We start from the raw sequence: 26282 nt of genomic DNA, 5'->3' as shown, positions 1-26282 counted from the left end.
TTATGATTTGCTTCGTCTGAGCAATGTTAAAGTCAGCAGCTCTGAATGCTTTGTGTGTGTGTTTGTGCTCACGAGAGAAAATCAAACTCTGCATGCTGTGTGTGTCCGTCTTTTGTTTTCTCATTTCAAATCTGACATGCTTTGATAGATGTGCATGGATCTGGCCATTGACGCTGGTTGATAAACCTATGGATTTGGTAGTATAGGGATGATAGATCAGGCTTTAAATAACGCCCGCCGGTAGATTCACACACAGGACCAATATATAGGCGACCTCATCCCACAGCTGTCTGTTGTGATGAATGACTGGGGATGTCCTTTTACTAACTAACCTCTTTCAGTCCTCCAAAGTCTACTCTTTACTGCGACCAAAGCCTACTGAGAGTGGATCCTTCTATGTGAACAAACACAAGCTCCCAAAACCAAATGTAAGGCCATCATTGCCAGTTAATGGTATTATCGATTCTCTGCAGCATATATTCACATGACCTTTACTTTCTTTTAATGTGCAGCACGAGTTAGCCACAAAGCCCTTTAAATCGCAAGATATATGTACTAAAAGCAGCCTTCTGGAAAAAATCCCTCCCGGCAATGAGCGCGCTTATTGTACCAACATGAATGGGGTTGAATGCAACATCCTGGGAGCAAAAAGAGTCTTGGAGGCAGAGTTGTGCTTTCCTTTATGATTGTCTTTAGTTATTACACTATGTTCTTGGTGGCACACTACCAGGCATACACCAAGCTGTGCTGTAGCCTACATAATAAAGAGACTATTAATGTAGGGAACATCGCACCACCATGTAAGCAGATGTTGCACAATGTTTAAATGTCATACACCTCATGATCCTTATTTTTTTTACATTTATATTTACCTTTCTGCTTTCTTTGGCTGGAAGGTGCTTTGTTGGAAGGAATTCAAGAAGCTTTTAGAACACAGTTTGTGATTCTAGCTAACCTGGAATCCAACAGAATTTAGAGAAGTTGCTCAGTTCTGAGTGAAAAACGTAACAACAGCTTGTTTGACAGGAACATTTTTACTTGTATTGTCATGTTGTAACCATCTCCAGCACATTTAGAAGCTAAAACACAATTATGTTTTTTTAGGTGAAAACAAAATTGGCCAACCTGTAAGTCTAGTGCAATAATTATTCACATTAAGGCTGTTATGAGATCAGATTCCTACTACATGATTATCATGGCCAACAGCTTTCAGGATAATGATATTATTGTGATATGTACAAATACACTTTTAAACATGAGATGTCAGTGTTTCAAAATTTTAAATATCACAGTTATCCTTAATGCCAGCATATCGCAACATCCTTAGTCCACATATATCGATGTAATCTATCTGGCATCAGTATTTTGTCAATAAAGAAAAGCTATTGGTCACCAGGCCATGAAATATTTACATAGACTCATTAAAACCACAAAATGTTGTTTTTACACTTTGGTCTGAGTCACCCTGTCAGGCATTACTTTACATGTGTTGTAGCTGCTTTGTCCAACAGTTTCTTTTAACAATGTTTAGTTTTGGATTATAGAAGGGCACTGTTATGGTCAGACCCACAGTTGAGGTAAGTTTTCCAACTTTTGCAAAATTGGCTAAATGTGTACACAGTGTTACCCTAACCCAGACTCACCTGCTGGAGTGGGTCCCAGGTTTCCTGAAGCAGTGACCTATGAGTCTTCTTGCACCACAACTGGACCTCCCACTGAACAATCTGCAAGAATAAGAACAGCAATGGAAACATTGAATTTCATAACCTTGTAGGCTGGAGACTCTTATCAATTATGACCACAGTGGGCGGCCCGCTAGAGCACAGCTCAGTGTGATTAGATTATGAGCCCCTTCAGGACAGCGTTACAATCCACCGACTATTAATTAAACCTACAGGGAGATCCCATGCGGCCTCAGGCAGGGGAGATGTGGATGTGTACGGACTGCAATCTGTCTCAGTGTTTGTACAGTTTTAATTGTGTCAATTAATTACTTCTCACAGTAAGTATCTGGAGCTTAGCCACAGGCGCAATCAGGTAGCCCTGCTTGTTTTGCTCCACATTTCTTGATCACGTTGTTTCTTGTAGTTCAGCAAAACTTGCAACGCAGCCTGACATACACTGTAATTAAATAATCTTGCACAATTTAAAAAACAAGTTATTCTCAGAGAAAACGCAAACTCTACACTAATGAATACATTAATCCAGTGAAAGTGTTGATCAGATTTTCCTACATGTACCCCCCCCCCAAAAAAAAAAAATCAAAGTAATATTATTAAGAAATGCATGTTTTCAAAGTTTGATCACCAAAAGGTCAAAGCCTAAATTAGAGGCCTTAGTGGGACCTTTAACTGAAATTAAAAGGGAAAAGATGTTGTCTGTAAGTTTATATAATCTTGAGGTCCTGCTCTGTGGATAAGAAGTGTCAACAGTAGTTCTAAAATGTTATCTAACGTTCCCAGAATTACTGAAAGCACCTGCAGCAGAGTGAACCCATGGCTGGAGAGGTGGTCATAGAGGCCCATAGTTCATTTTTGTGGCAAGATGTTAATTTGAGTATTTTGTTTAACCCAATTACCGGTGCAGCAGGAACATTAGAAATTTAAGTCCATGTCTCCATTACTTGACCTCAAGACACCAACAACTTTGTGTTTCAACTGCTAGATGATGTCAGTGCCACAAGTGTGATCTAAACATTGTAATAAATTATTGTAGAAATACAGCCAAATCCAGAGTAATGTACTGTTTTTCCAAAATATGGTTAAAAATGGTCAAATCTGAAGCCTTTTTGAATCCAAAAACAAAACCAAAAAACAAGAATTACTATTAACAGCAGACTACTGTATCGATAATGTGAACTGAACAAAAAATATTCGCACAACAGTTCACAACACACTGTTTAGAGTAGGGACTTGATCTGACAGCAAAGAATATTATAGCAAACTACACTGAAGCCCTGAGATTTTTTTCCCTTTCTTTTTTAAAGGTAAGTTATTATGCTTTTGCTTCATTTTTTTTTTTTTTATTGTTGCTGCTTTTGAAGAAATGTTCTCAATTTATAAAAATGCAACTTCCTTTATTCTTCATTGTTTTAGATGTTTTAGTGAATAAATGTTCTGGATCATAAAGATTAAAGACGCATTGCAGTTTAAGGTGTATGTCTGTAATTTCCAGCACTGTAACACTTATTCTGTTTAAAACAAACATGTTTTACCGTAATTTTTTGAACAAGTTACTGTTATTAAAGAGATTTTCCCTGTTTGTTAATTTATTGATTATAACTATTGAAGGACTGAAAGATTTATTACCCTAAAAATCATGCCAAAATTGTAAATAATATCATCATCAAAAATCTGTATTTCAATGAATGGTTATTTGTTTATAATAATGTTTGTTCATAAAATTATGCAATTTTTTAAAAAAAGTTATTTTGCAGGTTTTTTCCAGTTTTGTAAATTATAGACAATATCTAGTAAAATCAACAAAAAGTAAAGTATTAATTTACACAGACCAAAACAGATCTAAAAATATCTGTACTTTCAGAAATAGTAGCTTGTTCTGTTCATCAACTTCAATCAATTGTACTGTAATTTTAAAGAAACATTATTTATAGTCTATATGTTCATATAATGCCTTTGTTTTATTAGTTTTTTAAATAATCTCCTTCAAATTTCATTGTATAAAGTCGTTATCATAAAAAATCTGGACAATAACATGTGCTAACATTTCAACATGTTACATGTACATGAAACTTTTACCTTTTTCACGGATTTGCCACTGCTATTTTGTGCAAAAGTTGTTTTAAAGCTGAGGAAATAGGACATGTTATTCATGAGATAAACAGAACTGATAAAGACTCATTGGAAGTGTAACTTTTCCATATTGTCTGACTATCAGTGCCCCACTGGCCCTCTTATATAATGCAAAAGCCACACATGGCTCTCAGCGCTTCACTCATCCAGACGAAAAGATTATGTGTGCAGACCATGCAGGGACAGTCAGAAGTGGGCCGGGAGGGATGGAGGGAGGCGGGGAGGGAGGTGGGGAGGTGAGGATGGAGGGAGGCAGGGAGTGTGGGAGGTGGGGCGGATCCCTCAAAGTGAGAAGACTTTAAAGCCCCCGGACAGAGCAGAGGAGCTGCAGGACGTGACAGAGTTCAGAGCAGAGGGATCCCAGAGCTGTCCGTGGTGCTGAACAGCTGCTGCATCACCACCACCACCATCATCATCATCATCACAGCAGCAAGCCTCAGATTACACGGCCTCACCTGTGACAACACCTCACAGTAAGTTTAATCTGCTCTCATCGTCCTCCGCCGTGTCATTGGGGTGATGCGATAACGCTGCCTGTGTTTGCTACACGTGAACTTCTGTGAGTGGAAGTTACCGAGGAGCTGTGGATGTGAGCACACGCGTGGTCGTGGGGAATTTTATGAGTGGCACGCTTGTAAGTTGTCCTAGGCGGGTTGTAACTTGTGCGTTGTTGTTGATGTAGCTTAAAGTTACAAATATTTAGGACAATCTTATGTGGTAAATTTTAACAATTAACTATTTTAAAGGCGGAGATTCAATTAGTTGTCCAGCTAATGTGTTGTACAGTAAAGACAACTGCAGCATCGCCATAATAGAGGTGACATTATTGTTAGAAGTTGCATGAAGTTTTTATTTTTACAGTGTCAGAGAAGAGTTAATTTTTAAATAAATGCTGCTAACCCACTGTTTGAGGTTCATCTGATGTCCTGCAGCTCTAAAATACAATATAGTAGTTAAAGTAACAACTAAGTGAAACTGAAAGTTTTAAAGCAAGCTAAACAACTTTACACCTTCTTCATTCTTTCATATAAAAGCATGAAAATTGCACAATATTGAAATTAAAAAATAAAACTTATATATTACAGAAATGACAGAAAATCAGAGGGATAAACAGAGGGTGAATGCAGCATATACACTCACTGTTGCATTAAACGGTCCTATTTTCAGGCCTGATTTATGATGCTTTAGATATGGAAACCAGTTTCTTTTAACATAAAAAATATTTTTAATGTAAAACACACTGGATATTGTATGTCTTTCTCAGGTGATCCTCCGGTAAAGTAATTAGTAATTCAACCATTCCTCTAGAATATAAAGGAATCCATTAAAATGCCCCCTGAAATTTTTATTTAAATTAACTTCAACAATTTCTGTGTTCTGCAGTATTGAACAATTTTTTAATATACGTTTATATTCCATAAATTACAGAAAATTAGAGGAGGATGAAGACCACATATGCACTCAGCTGCTGCATGAAACTTTTCATCTTTATGACAATAAACAATAAAAACAGGCCGGATGACAAAAAGCTCCTTGGTGGATGGACTCTAGATAGCTTTGTTTTTGGCCTGGCAGTCCTACTTTCAGGATTTACCATAGGTTTCAACCTCTGTTTTATTTGGAGAAGTCCTTGACATTTTCAAAGCTGCTGTCATAATCCACAGGTATAAATGGGAGGTATTACAGGTATTACAGCCACGAGGAACACCATATGTCATTGCATGTGCTCTGTCCTCAGAGTTCATTGGTATATATACATAAATATACATATGTATATACATATACGCATATACATATAGGCATATACATATATACACACACGCACGCACGCACGCACACACACACATACACACACATACATACATACATATATATATATACACATATATACACACATACGTATACATATATATGTATGTATATATATATATATATATATATATATATATATATATATATATATATATATATATACACACACATAAATATATACATATATATATATATATACATACATATATCCATCCATTCTTGGCTCTGTGGTGTTTGTATATCATGACAACCTTGAGTAACTTGCAGAGCTGTTGCATGACCTAAAACCAACTATAGTGGGTCACCTTAGAAAGCCCAGAATCTTCAACAGAACCACGTCTGTATTTTTGCTTGTGAATTAGAACTACTACAAGTCGGTGATCTGTTTGACTCCCTAACTTCAAGAAAGGCAGTGAATGGATACAAAAAAAATGGATCTGTCCACTATTCCTCCACGTTCTGCCACTAGAAGGAAACTGGTAAAGTACAATTGTCATAACTATCAAATATTTCGGTTGTGTTGTGAAACTCTTGGTTTAAGCTTATTGTAACCAGGCAAACACACAAAAGGATTTGAGAGGGAAAAAAGACCTTTAAGTGTCAGTTAATTTTATTTTCTGTTTTCTGGCAGCTGGTAAAATTCAATCAAATCCTGAATTTAAATCTACAGCAGGGTTATGCAGTTGTTCAGGGTAGAAGGATTCTTAATGTTGTTCAAGTAATTGTTGCTCTCAGTGAATCTGACTTATGCCCATGTTGTCCTGTTGTGTAAACTTTATGTGCACTTCATGGCTCTCTATTGACCATTGAGTCCATCTTGTTTCAATAGCTTCTTTTCCTCTGCTACGTGCAGCGCTTTGAACTGTCCAGCCCTGAAGTAACCTCAGGCCATTTGATAATTGATACTGAGGCAGGCAGTTTCTTTCATTATGTCTCCAAGTCCCCTATTAAAGCTTCACTTGGCCCTTTAGTCCCATCATCCGGAGAGCAGGGGGGCTATCAACTTGTCTTTGCGAGGATCAGTGGGGTGGTAAGGAGAGAGACGAAGCCTCCTGGAATAGAATCTGCTGACTGGGGAGTGCACCTAACGCAGGAAATGTCTGTCCACTCCACGGCCCATTAAAGACGCTACAGAGAGTGTTCCTGAGCAAGAGTGCAGCAACTCTCTGAGGGTTTTCTCCATATTTTTCTCTTCCGTCTTAAGTGTCTGATTTATTTATCTTGTACTATGCTGTACCTGAGTCCAGAAGAGGAGCCTTCCCCTCCTGCCTTATCGCAGTTATGCTTCTGACAAGAAATATTAGACGGGATATGTAATACTTGTACTAGTAGGAGCACTGTTAGGAATTGTGGAATCTCTGAAATACCTCACATGGGTTCTTGAAAGAGTGAAAATCTATAACTATTGAAATGTCCCAAGGACCCTGTCTAACTCTAAAACTCCTGAATCAATCAGACTTTTCCTGCATTCTGCAACTCTACAGGGTGTAAACTCACTCATTTTGCATCTTGTCTTTTTTTTTTTTTTTTTTTTTTTTAATCTTTTCTCTTAGGGATCCTGATGAGTGTCAAATAAAGAGGTTCCTGGTGATTCAGGTCAAAGATGAAGATGTAAGAACAAGCAAACGAATCAGTGATTTGAATCCAAAAACATTTTCTCAAGGACCACAACACGGATCACTTACAGCCTGCAAGGACTTGGATTGATCTATGGAACATCTTCAGCCACTCCACTGAGATTTATACTTCACTCTGTAATTACAATAAAGGCCTCCAGAGGGTGGCTATTAGATGACAGTTAAAATATTGGCAAAGTGAAGAGAAGTTGAAGTAGCGACTCCTGCTTTTTATTTTCCAGCTCTCTCAAGAGCAAATGTGTGCATCGGAGAAAAGACAGCTATAGAGGGACACATGAACCAGTTCAATCTAATTAAACCTCAGTGAACATGCCTCGGTGTGCTGCTCGGTTTACCAGAGGGCTTATTCATTTGCACTACTGATTTGTGCCGTGTTATTTCTGTTTGCCCCATGGCTTGTGGGAAGCACTGTGGTTAGGTTTAATCAGCTGCCAGCTGCCAGATTTCACTATGTGAGGCTCCTCTGGGTTTAGAAATCATACTGAACAGCAAAGATGACCACGTAGAACCACACCACTCCTCGCAGCTCCTGATCACACAGCAGAAGTCACACAGTAAGCAATTTTGACTTTCAAAATATTCTCTCACCTCCAAGATGAGTGACACAAACTACTGGGTTGTGGACTACGATCTCTCCTCTCCGGCTCCTCCCGGGTTTCCCAGGGGCCCGACAATGCTGCAGCCCATGGCAGGGCAGCCCGAACAGGGAACTGCTCTGTGTTTTGTCGGCCTCCTCGTGCTGCTGTTGCTCTTCCTTGTGGTTCGCTGTGTCCGTATCTTGTTAGATCCTTACAGCAGCATGCCATCATCATCATGGACGGACCATAAGGAGGGGCTGGACAGAGGACAGTTTGATTACGCACTGGTGTAAAGATGAGAAATGACTGGCAATGACAAAATGATGAATCTGGAGATACAGTGAGGGTCTTTTGAGGGACTTTTGACTGGGAATGTTTGCTCCATGCCCTGTTAACAGTTTTAACATCTGGCTGTTGTTTGCTTGGTGAAAAGGGAAGCTGTCTTCAGTGCAAGATAACAATTTGAAAGCATTGAACAGAAAATGAAAAAGCATAGCAGAGAAAAAGCAGACAAACCAGAAGCTCTGTATCCATTTAAATTTACAGTAATTCATGTATTATTGGACTGTTGTGGTGTCTCTGATGCTTTCTGTAACAAACACTGCAGGAAGAGACTGATCAGTATCGCTGCATTACATTACGACTCCTGTTTGTCATGTCATTTTGTAATTCTATAACGTTTTTACAAATCCCAGTGCTGAATTATAAATAGAGAGCAGAGCTGCTGCGAGACATGTCTGGATTCAATAAAAGGAGAAATTAAATGGATTTAGGGCAGACATGGAAGTCATTTAGACAGAACTAATACACTCTGTTACAGCAGATTTAGAGACAAGATTGTAAACTTTAGATGTTGATTTGTCTGCAAACTGAGCTTCTTTCTGTTTGGACATGCAACTAAACCAAAAAATCAGGTGAAAGATATCATAGTTCGTCTGGAACCAGGAACACATTTCTTTAAATTTTATTTTTAATGTGAATGATGCTGGATTTTATATGCCTTTGTACCACCTCTCAGATGATCCTCAGGTAAAATCATTTCTAACCAAAGCCGCTATAATTTGAGAGAATCACTTAAATTGAGCTTCACCTGCAGTTTGTATCACTCTAACATTTTCAAATTTACTGTGTCCAAAACAGACATCGTATTCTCCTATAAAAGCTACATTTACAGGGCATAACAGTTAATGCATCATATTTTGTCTGGGCTTTTGCTATTTCACGTCACCTTCCCTCTAAGAGGCTTAGGAAGCTCAGTGTGGAGGGTCACAGCTCTGACTGAATATGTGTCATATAAACTTATGATTATGAAATGCATGTAGACCAATATTGTCCCCTAATCCTTTTTGCCTTTAGCCTCCGTCCAGTGCACCAGCCAAATCTGTTCAACAGTGCCTGTAGGAATAAAAGAAAGTCTAATGTCTATTTCATACTAATGATGTTTCTGCTCCTTTTGCCACTCATTTGTACAATATTGTTCCTGCCCTTATTATACTATAAAGCCCTTTGAAATACGGCTCTGAAAAGCTCTTTATAAATAAAGTTTAGTATGGATATTTTACTAATTTGTTTGTTTCCTTAAAGACAAAGACCAAAAGACTGTTTGATATAATTGTACGTGGTCCAATTTCCTGAATGTAGACGGCTGCTTGTAAGAAAAATTAGATATTTTCCTAAAGTTTCTTTGAACTGGCATTCTGTTTTTTTTTTTTATGAAATAAAGGCTTTTGTCTTGTCCAACTTTAGACAGTCTACTTCATTTACTACAGACGCACAAGTGCATTGCACTGCAGCCACTAATACAAACACACAAACTTTTACTTGAGCTAAAGCTGTCTTTACTGCTGCGCTAAAATCAATAGACGCAAGATTTAGAGCAAATGAAATCAATCACATGATCAACTGGGGGCTCGTAAAAAGACACAGCCAGTTAATTCACGAGGGTCGGCCCTCACAGCGTCAGATCACCCCACAGCATGAAATATATTCCCATGCAGAGTGACTTCAGTGAGTGACTTGGACCCTCATCAGAGCACACAGCTTGTTTAGAAGAAAAACGGGGAGCAAACACAAGAGCAAACTACATGGTAGGATCATATAGTACAACAGTATCATCATAAAAACACAAGATTTTAGGGTATTTGTTGGGATTTAGTTAAGAAGAACATGCCACTGTCAGACTGAAGTCATTCCCTCAGTATTCTTTCATTTTTGGTTTTAAAAAAACTGATTTAGTTGCACAGATTAAAAAGAGAATCAGTATAATTTTAGTCTCCTCCCAGGTATATTTCTCTGCAGCTGCAGTTTGTGGTCACTCTCTCTGGAACTTACCCATCTGGTTTGCTGTGACCTCTTCTGGATACTCTGAGAACAACAATCCAACGGACTTCTCAACTATGAGAAAACACATGAATAAAAAAATAACTCATTCATTTCAATTCCATCTACTCTGAAGGACATTTATGTTGGGGAAAATAAAAAGTGACAAATGTGTGAATCTAGGAGAAGTCAAGTCTGGCCAGGGAGTGAACAACAGGAAAGAGTCACAGTTCTAATTCAATGATTTGGACATGCATACAAACCCTTATTCAGAAGGCGACATTATGGAGGCCAAATGCAAAGTGTACATTTGACAATCTAAGAATTTTTACATTTGATGATGTGTTGATTGAAAAGGTGTCCTCCTGTTAATACTTGGGACTATGTACATATCTCGAATTTAGTTAAGAAACTCAAATTGAAGACTGGCTTTTATTTTAAAAATAAAACATGCTTCACATTCTCTGCAAAGCAAAAACTTGTGGAAACCACCTTTCTATCTGTGATTGATTAGGGTGATCTACTGTACAGCCATGCAGCCTCCTCCACATTAAAGAGACTTGATTCAGTGTATCATAATTCACTGTATTTCATTTCCAATGCAAAATCTCTCACTCACCACTGTATTCTTTATGATTTGGTTGGCTGGACATCACTAAGCACTCGTAGACAACAAAACTTGTAAATGTTCATCTATAAAGTTCTGCTGGACAAACTTCCAGAATACCTCAGCACTCTTGTCACTTTCAGTTCTAGTAGGTACCATCTGCATAAAATAATCTACAAAAAACTCTTTACTAGAAACATTCATACCCATTAATGAGTTTAAGAATATCATAAAGAATACAGTGAAGGTAGAAGGTCAATGTTTTTCCTTGAACAGCTGTCAATCAGTTTTATTGTTTTATTGTTAATTTGTGTATCATATCTTTTTTATACAACTTTTTAAATTTTGTATGGTTGCTACCTTGGTCTTGTAAAAGAGATCTCTAATCTCAGTGGGACTTCTTGGTTAAATAAAGGTAAATAAATAATACATAAATAAAATAAACACTGTTTCACACTGTTTCTATAAATTAGGAGGACAATACATTGTCTTACATTCATGTCTTTATTTGACACCTAAACCTAACCTAACCTGAATATAAAACCTAGTCTTCACACAAGATTGAAAATATGAACTGTTCTGGTGCCCAGATGATGGGCTCATGATCCTCTGAGCTTCCCTCTAGTGCCATCATGAGGTTGACTAGTCTTTTGAGTTAAATGTAAAACCACTGGAAAGCTTGTCATTAAATTTGGTACACATGTACATGTCCTTTTGCATCACATCCTTTACTTGAGTAAAATGACTAATAATACCAGTAAAAAATACTCTGTTACAAGTAAAAGTCCTACGCTTTAAATAAACTTTTAAAAAAAGCATCACTATTTATCATCAGCATAATAAAAGCAACAGTACTCAAACAGAGAAACATGTGCCCTGTGACTGTTAAACTGTCATATATTATATCTGTAGAATATTATCAGTCACAAATTAATGAAAAAAACAAACAGTTGTATTTGGTTGAGATGGAGCTAATTTTGTATAGGTTTGAAACAAATGATTATTTTCACTACAGATAAATCTGGTAATTACTTTCTCCATTAATCAAGCGACTGGTTTGTGAAGTTATTATTTCCATATAGTTTAGTTAATGAGTTAATAATGTAAACATGCTGACATGCTAAGATGGTAAATATGGTACGCATTATAGTTCCTTAACATCAGAATTACCATTGTCATTGTGAACATTTCAGCACAGAGGAAGTGTGTGAACAACTACCATATGCCTGAACTGCGTATAGTCATCAATATATTTATCATATTTACACAGAGAGCATATTGGAAGAAGCAGCCAGATTTTTCACTCCAGTTAAATACACTGCAATACAGCAGCATAAAAACCCTCTATTCAAAGTAAAAGTTCTGCATGAAAAGTCCTGCTTGAGTAAAAATTCACATTAGCAACAAAATTCAACTCCAATAATAAAATAAAAGTCCTGGTTTGGTCTCTCTGACTATATTATATATGACAACATTAGATTATCAGTAGTGAATAATTAGTGCGTTGGCAGCATGTTACTGCTGCAGGTGGAGCCTGTTTGAACTAATTTATATTAAGTTTTACACACAAGGTCAGCAGGTAAATGTGTCACATGATTAGTGGGACATGAAAGGAGAAGAAAAAGTTCTGATACACAAATCTGACAGTAAAGCTTTTAGATAAATGGAACAGAGTAAAAAGTGCAACATTTCCATCTGAAATGAAGTGGAACATGTAGAAATATACAAGTAATATACAATTAAAATATGCATATAAAATACAAGTACCTCAAAACTTTACTTATGGATAGTATTTGAATGAATAAACTGAGCTAATTTCCACCACTGCATATCAGAACCACATTTACAATGTTTGTCTTGTGTTCCACTGTCAGAAAAAAAAATCTGAAGAAATGAAAAGTTATCTGTCGTCATAAACGTAGAATACAGAGTGCAAAGTCAGATTTTGCCAACTAGACAGAAACAGTCCTGCACAGTTCACAGTTTATCAGCCTTCAACAGACGGTTGGACACACAGTGTAACACCCCCACCTCATTAGCCTGGTATTCAACAGGACAGATTTTGCCTCAGTGGGTTCTGACAATTTACTTCCTTGACAAAACAACAAAGCCATTCAGTTCCCTTCACCCTCTCTCATAATGCACACAGACAAACACAAACACGCTTGTGCACATACACACAGATATGCAAACAAGGCTGGACCACAGAAAAAGCACGACCGCAGGCCCAGCTGATATGAACAACACTCATTTTCATATATTTCACATCTGATCTTTCAGCAGCAACACGTTTGCGTGTCTGTTTCAGTTCATGAACACTAGAATATAGATACTTTTCTCAGTTTGTACAGGTTAACTCTTTGGTAGAAATACACAGGAACAAACTTGCACACACATCGAGCAGCCCTTCTCACTAACACACACACTGCTTCTGTGAATTAGCAGAACAATGTCACATCCTAATTCGACACCTAAACCCAACCTGCCTCAAACATAAAACCGAGTCTTCACATTAGATTGGAATTATTTACATCATGGAGACTTGCTTTTTGTTGCCAAAAGAGATTCAGATCCCCACAATATAACTGCAAACAGATTTATGTCCACACATGAGCAACACAACACACACGCATTGAGGTGAAGCGCAGCCAGCACCCACACATATGCAAATCATAGTAGTTCCTCTACTATAAAATGTAACCAAACTCTCTCTCTCCCTGTACACACAAAGTCCTCGAAACACATTTTACATATAAATGATTGAATAATACACCTGTGTTATGAGACACAACACAGCTGTGGTCCTGACCGATCTGCATGTCACAAAAGATTATCTCATCTGCTAACAACAGTGATGTTATCTGCTTATCTTGGGAGATAAGCAGGCCGAGTTTTGTTGACAGCGCTGGATGAAGAGGAGGATGGTGTGATGCAGATTGGATCAGTGTGCGTTGGAGTAGGTTTAAGAGAAGTGTGCAGTTTCAAGGTGGGTGTGTGCTATTACAGTTTGCGTTACAGCCGCACACAGAGCCCTCAGTGACGGCATACAGGTTTGTTCAGGGTGAAGTTTGAGTGTGAGAGCCAGGATATGCACACACACTTACAAAGGTGTGTTTACCTTCAAACTGAGAAGTCCTGGAAGTGTCCCGGGTTGTTGCTGTCGGTGTTATCGACTGCTTTCACGTGGCAACCATGGAGTGTAATCTACAGAGGAGTACAAGGAAATGCAATGAGATATACTTGGAGTGTAAATTTTACAATACAAGGAAATGCAACGAGGTATAATACATTATGTTTTCCGTGCCATGATTTAAACATGTCCCAATTAGTACCACTCCTGTATAATCTTATTCTTTATTGGATGAGATTTCCAAACTCACAACAAGGTCTTACTGTTTGAATTACATATGTGTGAAAAATTTCAAGTTACACTGTGTTAAAGAAGATGGAAAAGTACAATTACATTCACTGTTGCAATTTTTTAAACTTGCAACAGCTGCATTGTCAGGCATGGGTATCTGAGATTATGGCTGTAAAATGTCTTACAAATGTTTGGGGTTTTTTTTAACCCAGAGCTCATTTTTTCTTGGTTTGTTTTTACAAAAAAATAAATAAATTGATCTATTCATCTGTCATTCTGATCACGTGTTAAGACATATTTAGGATTCATGCCAAATTGACATTATTGTGTTTAAGAATTTGATGCTTCCCATAGAGATCCATCTAATCGTCACAGATCAGAATCAAATCAGTTGACTGCCAAGTAGATTTTCACATACGATGAATTTGGCATGGTGAAGTGGTGCATTACAGTAAACACTGACAAGTTGATTTATTTATTTAAAAAGAAGGATAAAAGCTTAAAGAAGCAAGTGTTACCATCCATTAACAACCATTTTGTGAGGTTTAGGTTTCTATGTTGAACTTTTTATTATTATTATTATTATTATTATTATTATTATTATTATTATTATTATTATAGCATATTCTAACCCCCAAAAAGAAAATTGCTACACAATATTATAGATGCTCCTAGACAAATAGAGGTCATTTGTATACAAATGTGTTGGCAGAAAGTCAGACACAATTTTCCCAAATATACAAAACCAGTCTCAAAATCTTACATCTAACAGTATCTCCAATACTGTTCAAAAGTAGTCCATAAATTACAACCCAAAAATATAAGCGATATCATCATAGTTTTTAACTGTTAGTGATCTAAGGGATGAGTTAGCATAACTCCACAAAACAATAAATAAGTAGGTAAATAAATAAATAGATAAATAAAATATTCTAGAAACCTATTTTAGTAAAGTTCCCTCAGGAACTCCTCTGAATTGAGCTGTTAAAGGTTCCCCCACAAACATCCCCAAACAAGCAGCGTTCCTTAAATATTCCCAGAGTTCCTTGAGGCTCTCCTAATTCTAAGAGAATACAAAAAGATAACCACAAAGTCCACTTTACAATCTGTTGAGGCATTGCAGTGAGTTCAAGTACTGAGTTAAGGAGTTATGAACCGTTTCTCTGAGCAGGAGACGCCTCTGTTGGTGTTAAAAGTCTCACAACCATCAAACTGCTTCCTCTACAAAGACAGAGACTAGGGAATAAGACTTTCACAATAAAGGTACAGATAAGCGACTGCAAATGATCCCTTTGCTTTGGGTGTATGTAAATGAAAAGAAAACTCTTAATTTCTAAAACCTAATTATTTGAAAGATGGCCCAAATATCCTATTAATTTGTCGCGCAAAGGTTCAAAGCCATGCTTCAAAATTAGCGTCTGTCTGTGTTGTGTCTTTGGGGAAAATAAAAGCAGGCCGGTTTGCTGGCTCCTATCAGTAAAACCTGCAGCTCACTTTACTAAAGGAAGGTCATTACTTTTGAGAGCTGGACCCACTAAACCCTTGTAATCGTGTCTAACTTGACGTGATGACCGAGGAGCTCACTTTCTTCCCCTGGTGTCGTCGTTAGGATACAGCGGCATCGAGGCGCATCCACAGACACACAGAGCTCCAGCTAAATCTCAGTTTAACTGGATTTTATCATTCATCTGCCGAATTTCATCAGTTCGTCACTTCTACGGAGCTGCTCACTGGTACGTTTCTGCTCTGAAGTCCGTTGTTTTTCAACAGTTTTACTACAACTCCGTGTTTCACCGTGGAAAATGAACAGCCCACTTCTAGCTGCGCTGCACTTAGTTCTTAGGCAGGACATGAAATATTTATTCACTAGTGCATCGACTTGTGCTTCATGCTCTTTATTTTGGGGATTTTTAACACAGTCTTCTCTTATTTCAGGGCCTTAGTGTTTCAGAGCTTTGTGAAGTGCATGCATGGCTTCTTAATGCATTGTTTACAGTCTATAAGTGATATATTGCTGATATTTTGCTGCTTAAGTATAGACAGATATCAAATGTTGTAAATATTGTACTATGCTGTCCATAAGCTGTGCAGATGTTTATGCCAACATGGTATTGCTCTTTCTCTCTTATGGTACACTCTTACTGTAAAAAATGAAAGTTTTGGAAACAATTTACTTTTCTTAACTAATTCAATTGACTGTTATTTACAGATTTTCCCTGGTTTGTTAAATAGCAGTTACTGCCTAGTAAAATCACAGAAAAAGTATGAATTTACACGTTAACTGTAAGAAACAAAAAACAGGCCAAAACTATAAATAACATCCACAACAAAAATCAGTATTTTTGCAAAAGTAGTAATTTGCTCTTTTATATTTGTCCATAGAATGATTGTTTACTGTGTTTGAATCAGCAAAAAATATCATTATTTTGCAGATATTTTCCTCTACTAGAAAGAAAAAAATATCTATATTAAGGACTGAGAAAAAATCAATTAAAAAAAATCAATATTCAGTACAATCACACAAATATTAATCATTTAGATGTTACAGGTCAAAACTGTAAATAATGTCCACATCAAAAATCTGTATGTTTACAAATAGTAATTCTATCTTTTACAATATATATATGATCATAAAATCACACTGTTCAGCTGTATTTAAATCAGCAAAAAGTCTATTTATTTTACAGATATTTTCACTTTTTTTCACCATTTTTTTACGTCGTATGCCACCACTTTTTTTTTTTTTTTTTAAAGCATATTTCTTCTGGCTCTATTGCAGTCAGACTCTCACCGTTTTATACGGATTTATTCATTTTCAGATAGTACCTACTAATACACACACTCTCATAGACAATTCCAACCAAACCCAGTGTTACGCCCAACAAATTGAATCCACCTGGATGAAACTAAATTTGTTCGAGCGGTGAACCTCTATTTTAACCATCCCCTCCTCTATGTTTACATTCTTCCTACTCTCCCCCTCTCCATCCACAGAAACATGGACCTGCTGCCGGACTTATGGAGGCAGGACTACTGGCTTCCTCCTGGTGTGACCTGGACAGACATGGAGCAGCTGGCAGACTCTGACCGACCTCGACCCCGAGACCTTCTCGTAGCTCTGCCCCTCGCTCTGGGCTTTGTTGCTCTGCGCTACGTGTTTGAGAAGTACGACACACCTGAGCTGGAAAGATATGGTTGAGGGATTGTTTGGGAGAGCTTCACTATTGTAGGTCACTGTCTTTTCTGCTGTGCAGCTGTTAATTAAACCTGCCAAACCTGGAATAATACCCACATGTCTTCTTTTAATCAGTCATCTGAGGTTTCATTTAAATATGGTTGGTCATGCAAAGTTTCCTGTGTATGGGCCAGGCGTCCAGTATCATACAGAGGACTTTGTAAGAGGATATGAGCTGTGGGACGGTGAGCAGGTGTTTTGGGAGAGCAGAGCAGACATTGTTATCAAGGAAAAGGGCTTTGGGGACTTGAGGGATAGAAAGAGAAGGAAAGAAAGAAAGAGAGGGAGAGAAACAGCTAAATGGAGCATTTTTTTAGTAAGTTATTTAAAAAATTTCTGTAGACCGAATCCTGTGTGCATGCAGTCAAACTTCTAAATTCTATCAATGAAACAGATTCTCAGTTACAGAGCTGAGTGAAGGTGGCAGTAGGCTTGTTAAGAGTGCATAACAAGTCCCACAAACAAACCCACTCACACATCCTCACACTTTGCTCACATCTTGGTTGATTACATCCCCAGTGGGTTTCTGTTGTAATATTCACAGGAGCAAAAAACAACAGTAAAAAAAGGCTTATTAAACACTTAAAACATCCTTTATTTTATCCTAATGGTGCTTTCCTGTGAAAACCCACATCTCCAACTTTTTATTTGGCTTTGTGACTTTGTACTGTAAGATAGTGGTTGGTGGTTTTTAAACCTGTTTTAACATTAAGCTCAGTGGTAATTCAATACATCTGTGGACAAACATATGGCTGCTGCACGCTTTATTTTGTACAGTGATTACAGCTCTACATCAACTGCAGGCCGACTGCTCCGACTAACCCACATCATTTGTGTAAGTTGTCTTTTGTTTTTGTTCTCCAGGTTTTTTGCCCCACCCATGGGCAGATGCCTGGGGGTAAAGAATAGATTGCAGGTGACTGCTGCCCCCTCCCCGAAGCTGGAGTCATTTTACACCCAGAGGAGCAGACAGCCAACACAGGTGAGCCTGAAAAGGCCTCTTCATGCATCTGGGGATGTTTTTAATCATCTGAGAAGTAGCTTGCTTTTCAACCATTAAAATAAATTAATTAATTGAAAACCACCTGAAAAGATTATTAAATTTAATGATTAAAGGAAAGGGGTGGTTTGGAACAATTGTGGATTATGACTCCTTACAAAAAGCCTTGTCTAGGGGCATCTAGTCACATTTCAGTAGTCCCTACTTTCCCCTCTAACTTCTTAATTGTATTTCACTTAAAATGCAATAACTAATGCAGTACTTTACGAAAAAATAAAAACAAATGATTACTAAGTGTAGCAAAGACACTTTCCTACAGCATTAGTCACCTCACAATCTTTCAACTTTATCTTGTTACCTTTTAAAGTGGAAGTACTCGAATAAAATGCTTAAGTGTATATAAAGCATTTAAAACTACAAACAGGTGATAAATTAAAGGAAAAAGCAACATAAAGTGTCTTTGTATTCTACTAGAAGGATGAATACAATTCTTTCAAAACATGTTCGCTCATGTGGTGTTTTTTTATGTTGGCGGAGAACACTAACATTTCGCTCCAAAAACTATAAAAGTGAAGACCACAACATATAATTAACACAATATTCATACTCCTTAAACCATTCAGTGACCCTTTAGTGCCTTTTATGGACTTCATTGTCCTAGACGAGGCCATTCCCAGCAGTATAGTATCAGTATATGGCATATATTTGTCGCAACTCCACCATCTACAACAGTCAGATGCAAGAGACACACAGATGATTTTGTATTAAAGATCATGTAATGTCATCAGTCAACAGGGCAAATTTTTCAACAAGTACTTTTTAAAGTTACTGTCTTTTCTTGTTCATTGTCTGAACCCACTGGAAGAAAGATCAAGTTCACAGGTTTTCAAGCTTCTCAAATTTTCTTTTAAAGCGTTTACTTCCTCTTGTTAGTGGTTGGGGGGGATCATGTTCTGTAGGAGAGCATTAGGATAACATAGTAACACATCCTTGTTCCTGGAGAACCATCCTGGAGGTGAAACACACCATCACATCTTCAGTCATACATGCTTATTATTCTCTCCCAGCCTTTAACTTGAAATGTTTCCAGGAAATCATTATTATTTGCTTTATATAAAAAACTAAAGATTTTTAAAAGGCTTTGCTGAATAACAATCAAATTTAAATAAACTCAGCAGGCCTGTTTGTTTTCAGCCTGTAAATGATCATTAATCCGTTTAAGAAGATGTCAAAAAACAATAGTAGGGGTAGATTATTTCACTTATACAGTTAATATTTTTATGTTTAGCCACAATATTTCGTTCCATTTGTGTCCATTTATTGAGTTATCTAATGGAAAGAACACCACCAACAGCCTTTATCTGGTTCCTCTGTCTCGCATTTGCTCCTTTCTGTATGAAATTTCTGTTTAGATTATATTTTTTGCTCTCCATCCCTCCTCACCTCATATATTCCTCTTTTATGCTGTTGTTTCAGAGTGAAATTATTAGTTTGATGTTGTCGTGTGGCAAAACCCAGAGACAGATTGAGACCTGGTTCAGACTCCGAAGGAACCAAGACAGACCCTGTCAAACCAGGAAGTTTGGTGAAGCTGCGTAAGTGTTTCTTTCTACAACTTTTTCCTTGCTCAAGTTACAGCTGACTTCCCTCAAGAGCACTTGCTTCTCCAGTCTCTGAAAACCCATCGACAGCCCAAGAAAAGTCCATGAGAAGTTGCTTATTTTTGCAAGTGACCTCTAAGCTATGCCTGTTTGTGTTTTTAAAATTCCTTTAATTTGGTAAAAATTTCTGACGTCAGGGTTTTATTTTGCAGTTGGAGGTTCTTTTTCTACCTCACTGCCTTCATGGCTGGATTGTCCAGTTTAATTGATGTGAGTATGAGTGACTTTTGGAAACATTTTATAGCAATAAATTAGTAACCAAACAGGTTGGAAACATAATTTGTTAGTGAGTCAAAAGCAAATAAACATAATGTAGGCCATGACTGTCATTCCATACATTTCAGCCTGCTTAGGTGTCTTCCTTCTCTCTACAGAGACCCTGGTTCTGGGACCACAGGGAATGCTGGAGGCAGTATCCAGTTCAGGTGAAAGCATTACTTACTTCACCTCACTGCTTTGGAAAAACACAATCTGCTCCATCAAAATAGTTTGCAGGAAATTTAATTTAAACACAAGACATTTGTGCTCCAAACAAAGAGGATGTGCACTCAATGAAAGACCTAGGGTCCCTGACCCATCACTATACACACCAGTGAGCAGTGATTCCTAGTACATCTCCAGGCTAGGCGGTGAACTCTGGCATCCCAGATTTACCCCTCCTAGTGTCAGTTCACACTGCTCCTACACAATCCAAACAGCACTGCCACGTTCAACTGACCCAGGCCCGTTAAGGAGATGCTCCAGGTAGTGACTAGTGCCGATGCTACCATTTAGCTAGTGCAAGCTAACTGCTCATTGCTAATGCTACCAATCCAAACAGCACTGCCACGTTCAACTGACCCAGGCCCGTTTAGGAGATGCTCCAGGTAGTGACTAGTGCCGATGCTACCAATTAGCTAGTGCAAGATGCTGAATACCTACTGCCAACTGCTTAAATAAGAAAAAAAAAAACAACCAAAAAAACAAAAAAGCAAAACATAAAGGCAAGGAAACTATACTTACAACCCCTACAAACCCCTCTAAATGCTAATGCTAGCTGCAGGACTACAACCATGTCCAAACCAAACTTATCATTGACAAAGAAACTATACAAGCCAGCCAAACTTGCTAGTGCTACATGCTAATGTCAATTGCTAATTGCTAAGATACATCATTACTTCAGCCAAGCTCACCACAGACAGAGACTTTGCAAGCAGACTTCATCTAGGATGCAAGTACCAATTGCTAACTGCTCATTGCTACTGCTACCTAACAAGAAAACCAACAAACAAAAGACAAAGACACAACCACTACTTTACACTGCAGCCTTACCTGAGATGGCCGCATGGGCCCAAAGAGATTCTAACAGGCCACTCCCCCACCTTATCTACACTTCCTCTTCCTGGATCTCTGCCCATTGGGGGAGGAAAAAGAGGGCGGGGAAAGGAGAGTGAGGGAGAGAGCTTGTCCTCTGCCTCCCTTCATGCTTTATGTAGAAATTGTCACCTTTGTATAGATAGATAATCTAGTTATAATTGGTAAGGCTGAAAACTGAGATGGAACAAAACAGATTGAATTTGTTCGAAAGAGGCAAGTAAAACAAGCACGATATAGTAAATCCATCTTTTTTCTCGATGATACTACAGCTAACAATGAACTTGCTGTGTACCTTTAGTTCAGATTCAGTTACTCATCATTTGGGAACTGAAATCGAAATCAGATTGAGGGACATGGTCAGGAATGTTAAAGGAAATGAATGAGTCATATTTTTAGGGTTTATTTTTGCAATTTATTTGTATTTCTGACTATGTAAATTTTCTTGCTTGCAAACTTTGGCCATGAACCTGTGTCTCTTCAGCTCTGAATTTTAGGAGTGAAATTAGCAATTATTTTCAGGCTCAAATAACCTTACAATTATTTTCTCAATTAATAGAGTATTTGTTTGGTTAATAAAATGCAACTAGAAGGTGACACACCTTTTTTTGCATTTCCCCAAAAGCTCAAAGTTACATCTTCAAATTACTTTTTTCTCACACTGTAGCAAGCATGTACAGTTTCAGTGTAAAAATGGTGTCATAGCAGAGGATGGTTTCGATCCATCGACCTCTGGGTTATGGGCCCAGCACGCTTCCGCTGCGCCACTCTGCTGCATGGCTCTGCTAGCCCTTAAACACATCATTTGTTGGTGCACCACAGGACGGGCATGTATTATCCATTAGGCTACTGCTGCTGCTACAAGAGAGGAGATGCTGTGCACAGACCTGTGTTCAGTCATACTGGTACACTAGACTGTTTTTTTTGCTGATCTGTGTGTTTGGGTGATGTTGTAGCCTACAATGTAGAGCAATTATGTGGTTTATAAGATGCCAGAATAATGTTTTTTTCATAAAAAGCCAATTTAGAGTTTGACTAAGCAGACAGTGACATCTTCAGATATCTCGTTTTGTTTTGCTTTTTGTTTTGTTTTTTTTGGGTACTCCGTTTAAAAAAATAGTTCGATTACAGTTAATCAATTCTCAAAACAACTGTCTATTAATTTTCTGTCTTTTGACTCATTTATCCGTGAATTTATTTCAGCTTTTTGTCATTTATATATTCTAACTGTTCCTTTCTGGAAGGTTTGATGACACAATTCTTAGCTGAAAAGACTATTCCTCTCTGTTTTGAGTTTTGTTCAGTAAAATGATTAAAACCATCCAGCTTTTGTCTGACTTGGGTGCCATTTGGTGTTTATAGAAGATACTGAGGTGTTTCTGAATCACTTTTTAATTGACTTATTAATAATTCTTCCTCTTCAGCCTATGGAGAGAGCTCACTACTGGTACTACATGCTGGAGTTGGGATTTTATGGCTCTCTGCTCCTCCGGATCTCTGTGGACATCAAGAGGAAGGTGAGTTTCCTTCACTGATAAATGTTACACTGACATTTTCTTCTTGGCTCACAACATATTTGCCCTTTAGTGAAGTGCTAAAGTCAAGGTATTATGATTGTGTTTGCTTTACCGTGGTCATATTTCGTGCTTCACTCACTTCACTTCTGCTTTAATGGGAAACTACACTCACAAATGGTTAATAAGTAACTGAATAACAGGAATTTAAGTTCTTCTGTTGAAGGTCATTTTGGTTTACTGTGTTAATGCTTCATATATGTTTGCTTTGTCAGGATTTTAAGGAACAAGTGGTCCACCATTTGGCTACTATCTTCCTGCTCAGTTTCTCTTATTGTGCCAACTACATTCGTATTGGCACCTTGGTCATGCTGCTTCATGATTCCTCTGACATCCTGCTGGAGGTAACAGACATATTGTTTCATCCATACTGCGCAAACAGGATAAAGGAGGCAGATTTTCACACATGTGCAGGCAAACAAGTTATCATGTGATTTTGGTGCGACCAGAAGTGCAATTTGTAACCAAGTCCTTAGAAATAGAATTAATATCTACTGTGCAAGCTTAGCCCAACCAACATGTGAAAAGAAGCTGACTCTCTAAATGTTTTATACACAAATTCAAACTGCACTTTTGGCTGAAAGAAATGAAAATCTATTCCGAGATATTTGTAGTAGCCTGAAGGAGACTGCTTTAGACGGAGGATCCTGTGACTGGGTCCTGATATCTAGAAGCACTTCAGCAGCCTGAGGTGGTCTTTGTTTGCATGACAAAACAAGTGGTTGTGCATGATAAACAGATTAAAGTATCTTTTCCAACCTGAACTGAGTAAGCAGAAACAACTGTAAATGCATAGCCTACAAATGATTTAGATAACAATTCAGTATACACTAAATAGCGTTGCTCTGCAGTGTATGAACGGCTGCATGTGAGCTAACATGACCATGTTTATTTTCCCCTTGATTGAAAACACAATTATAGTTTTTCTACTATCTTAATCTGTTGTTGCATAAAGTTTCCCACAAAGCTCTCATTGTGTTTCATATTGTCAGTTTGATTAATTGTGAATAATTCTGCAGTCTGCGAAGATGTTCAACTACGGTACTGGCTGGAGGAAAACGTGTGACACACTGTTTGTTGTGTTTGCTGTGGTTTTCCTTGTGACTCGACTGCTGATTTTCCCCACCAAGTAAGAGACGTTCTTCCCTTTTTTGTTCATAAATTACTCAATAACTGCTTAATGCAACTCGATCAACTAGTAAGTCTACTGTTGGAAACTTGACTCCATTTGCCTGATTACTTACAGAATCATTCGCACCACCCTGGTACTATCCATGGAGGTATTTGAGCCCTTTGCCGGCTACTACTTTTTTAACATCCTGCTGATGGTGCTGCAAGGTCTTCACATCTTCTGGGCAGGCTTAATCATTCGCATGGTCTATAAGTTCCTGAAAGGCAAGGTGAGAACAAGCAGTGAAGCTTAAATAAGACATTTCGTTTTCTCTACAGAGTAAATGTAAATGATTGCATTTATATGGCAGCATTTTTTTTGGCCACACATCACTGGTAGCCACATGCATGTGAGTAAGGAGCCACATTAACCAAATGAAAAGCACTAAGTGTCATGAGGACATAACATCAAGAACTGAACCACAATCTGCTTTACCTGCTGACCGACAGCCTCCTATAGCAACATAGCAGCTTTGAAAAGAAAATAAATAATAGTGTCCTTTTCTATTTTTGGACAAAACATCTAAGAGTGGATGAGTTCCTCTGTTTTGTCATTCATTTTTAACCCTCTTTATCTGCTCGTGTCCTCAGCTGGAAAAAGATGAACGCAGTGACGAAGAGAGTGAAATTGAAGAGGAAGAGATAGACAAAGGGGGAGAGGAAAATATGCATCACGGAGATCGTTATTGGGAGAAAAGTAAAGACACTCTTAACTCCAAACTATCTATGCTAACTAACAGTTGTGTCCTTAATAACTTGACCAACCACAGGTCATCAGTCGCTGATAGAATGCGTAAAGCTCAGTAGAGACCGTTTTTAGGTAAAGTTCCAGTTTCAGACACTGTTTTGCCCTGAAGAAAAATCCATTGTTTTATTTTCGGATTGTAAAATGGGTGTGATTGATAACCCTCTACCCCACTTCATGTGTGCTGATGAAACTAAAGCCAACTTTTCATCAAGTGGCATTTAAGAAGTGAATGGGTGAGAGTTCATTTATCATTCCTCACATAATATCTGCCATAGCAGAGGATGGTTTCGATCCATCGACCTCTGGGTTATGGGCCCAGCACGCTTCCGCTGCGCCACTCTGCTACATGCTATTATCCATCATACCTGCAGTTCCTGTCTTCAGCAACACACAATACCCCTTTATGATGCTTTCTTTTTGTGGATATAGACAGCAGCCTGCGTGGGAAGAAAAATAAGGCAATCGTGTAAATGTCCAGTGCTTACTAACATACACACCTGAGCCTCCACCTCAGACTATTACTGTGTACAGACATTTTTTTATTTGGCAGGTTTACTCAGTGGATGTTTGAAAATGCGAAAAAAGTCATTAGGAAGTACAACTATAGCAAACATGCTCACTAAGTATGTTTATGTAAGTCCAAGTATAGATAGATGTGCTCTTTTAATACTGTAAAACTGTTTTTTCTTTATACATTGTAACATACTTACAGCTGACATTGAAACGCTGGAAATAAAGTGATCATTTAGTCTTTCAGATTCTGTCTCTTGTGATGTTTAAGCCACTGAAATGGTTTTGGTGTATGATTCTAATAGAATTACATTGTTTCATGAACCACCACTTCAACATACACATTAGGATGAATCTGTGACGGTTTATGAATAAAAATAAGCTAATTCGTTAAAAATGCAACCTTTTTTAATGTATGTTGTTTATTTACCTTTTGGCTCAGTATTGCAAGCGCTCATGACTTTGAAAGGTTAAAGTATGCGCATGTTTTTGTCATGCATGTAGATTAAAACAGCATGCAGACATCATGCGGTTAGTTGTAGCTGTAGTGCCACAGCGGCATCTGGTGGTTCAGACCAGGACGACACTACTGAGCTCACAAGAGTTCACCTGTACTAGATGTGTGGCTCTGAATCGTCTCAAAAGAGGACACGACGGGGGCAATGGCAAGAGGTCAGTTGCATATAGTTACTGTTTATTTAGTTAAACGTGGCTAAACAACGCAAAAGAAAAGGGCGGAGTCGCTCCTATCCAGGTAAACAAGCGAAGCTTCCTTAAGACACAATTTTTCTTCTGTGATAGTCCGTTAGCAGGAACTGATTTGAGGATTTAATTATCTGGCTTCTCTGTCGGTTTTGAGTTATAACCTGCGGTGTTATAACTAGTTATACGTGTTGCTATACAAA

The 26282-nt window shown here is 37.9% G+C and overlaps 2 protein-coding genes and 2 non-coding genes across 5 annotated transcripts; 2 read left to right on the top strand and 2 right to left on the bottom strand.

The window, feature by feature from the left end:
* The first annotated feature begins 4149 nt into the window (after positions 1-4149).
* On the top strand, positions 4150-9584 carry LOC111566875 (cortexin-1). Its single transcript, XM_035946992.2, has 2 exons — positions 4150-4285; positions 7178-9584. Exon 2 carries the CDS (start codon positions 7857-7859, stop codon positions 8130-8132), a length of 276 nt encoding a protein of 91 aa, XP_035802885.1. The 5' UTR covers positions 4150-4285; positions 7178-7856; the 3' UTR covers positions 8133-9584.
* LOC111566866 (ceramide synthase 2-like) lies at positions 4155-25623 on the top strand. Of its 2 annotated transcripts, none has more exons than XM_055014210.1 (11): positions 4155-4285; positions 17121-17291; positions 18226-18343; positions 19838-19956; positions 20175-20232; positions 20397-20447; positions 22800-22892; positions 23165-23293; positions 23969-24078; positions 24196-24349; positions 24711-25623. In XM_055014210.1, the coding sequence occupies exons 2-11, from the start codon at positions 17125-17127 to the stop codon at positions 24924-24926; spliced, it is 1215 nt and encodes a 404-aa protein (XP_054870185.1). In that variant the 5' UTR covers positions 4155-4285; positions 17121-17124; the 3' UTR covers positions 24927-25623. The 2 variants fall into 2 exon arrangements, with proteins under 2 accessions (XP_054870185.1, XP_023123437.1); XM_023267669.3 differs by lacking the exon at positions 4155-4285 and adding an exon at positions 15701-15859.
* Positions 22078-22149, bottom strand: trnam-cau (transfer RNA methionine (anticodon CAU)). The gene has a single exon. It is a non-coding gene; the product is annotated as a tRNA-Met (tRNA).
* trnam-cau (transfer RNA methionine (anticodon CAU)) lies at positions 25140-25211 on the bottom strand. Its single transcript has one exon. It is a non-coding gene; the product is annotated as a tRNA-Met (tRNA).
* Positions 25624-26282: the final 659 nt, after the last annotated feature.

Source organism: Amphiprion ocellaris, chromosome 10 (genome assembly GCF_022539595.1).
Source record: "Amphiprion ocellaris isolate individual 3 ecotype Okinawa chromosome 10, ASM2253959v1, whole genome shotgun sequence".
In the NCBI taxonomy this organism is placed as follows: Eukaryota; Metazoa; Chordata; class Actinopteri; family Pomacentridae; genus Amphiprion; species Amphiprion ocellaris.
This window is presented reverse-complemented; position numbering and strand designations above follow the sequence as displayed.

Coding starts and splice junctions, on each gene's coding strand:
- LOC111566875 (XM_035946992.2), top strand. CDS start 7,857: ATGAGTGACACAAACTACTGGGTTGTGGACTACGATCTCTCCTCTCCG.
- LOC111566866 (XM_055014210.1), top strand. CDS start 17,125: ATGGACCTGCTGCCGGACTTATGGAGGCAGGACTACTGGCTTCCTCCT. Junction 19,957..20,174: donor AGGAAGTTTGGTGAAGCTGC/GTAAGTGTTTCT, acceptor TTTATTTTGCAG/TTGGAGGTTCTTTTTCTACC. Junction 23,294..23,968: donor CCTCTGACATCCTGCTGGAG/GTAACAGACATA, acceptor ATAATTCTGCAG/TCTGCGAAGATGTTCAACTA.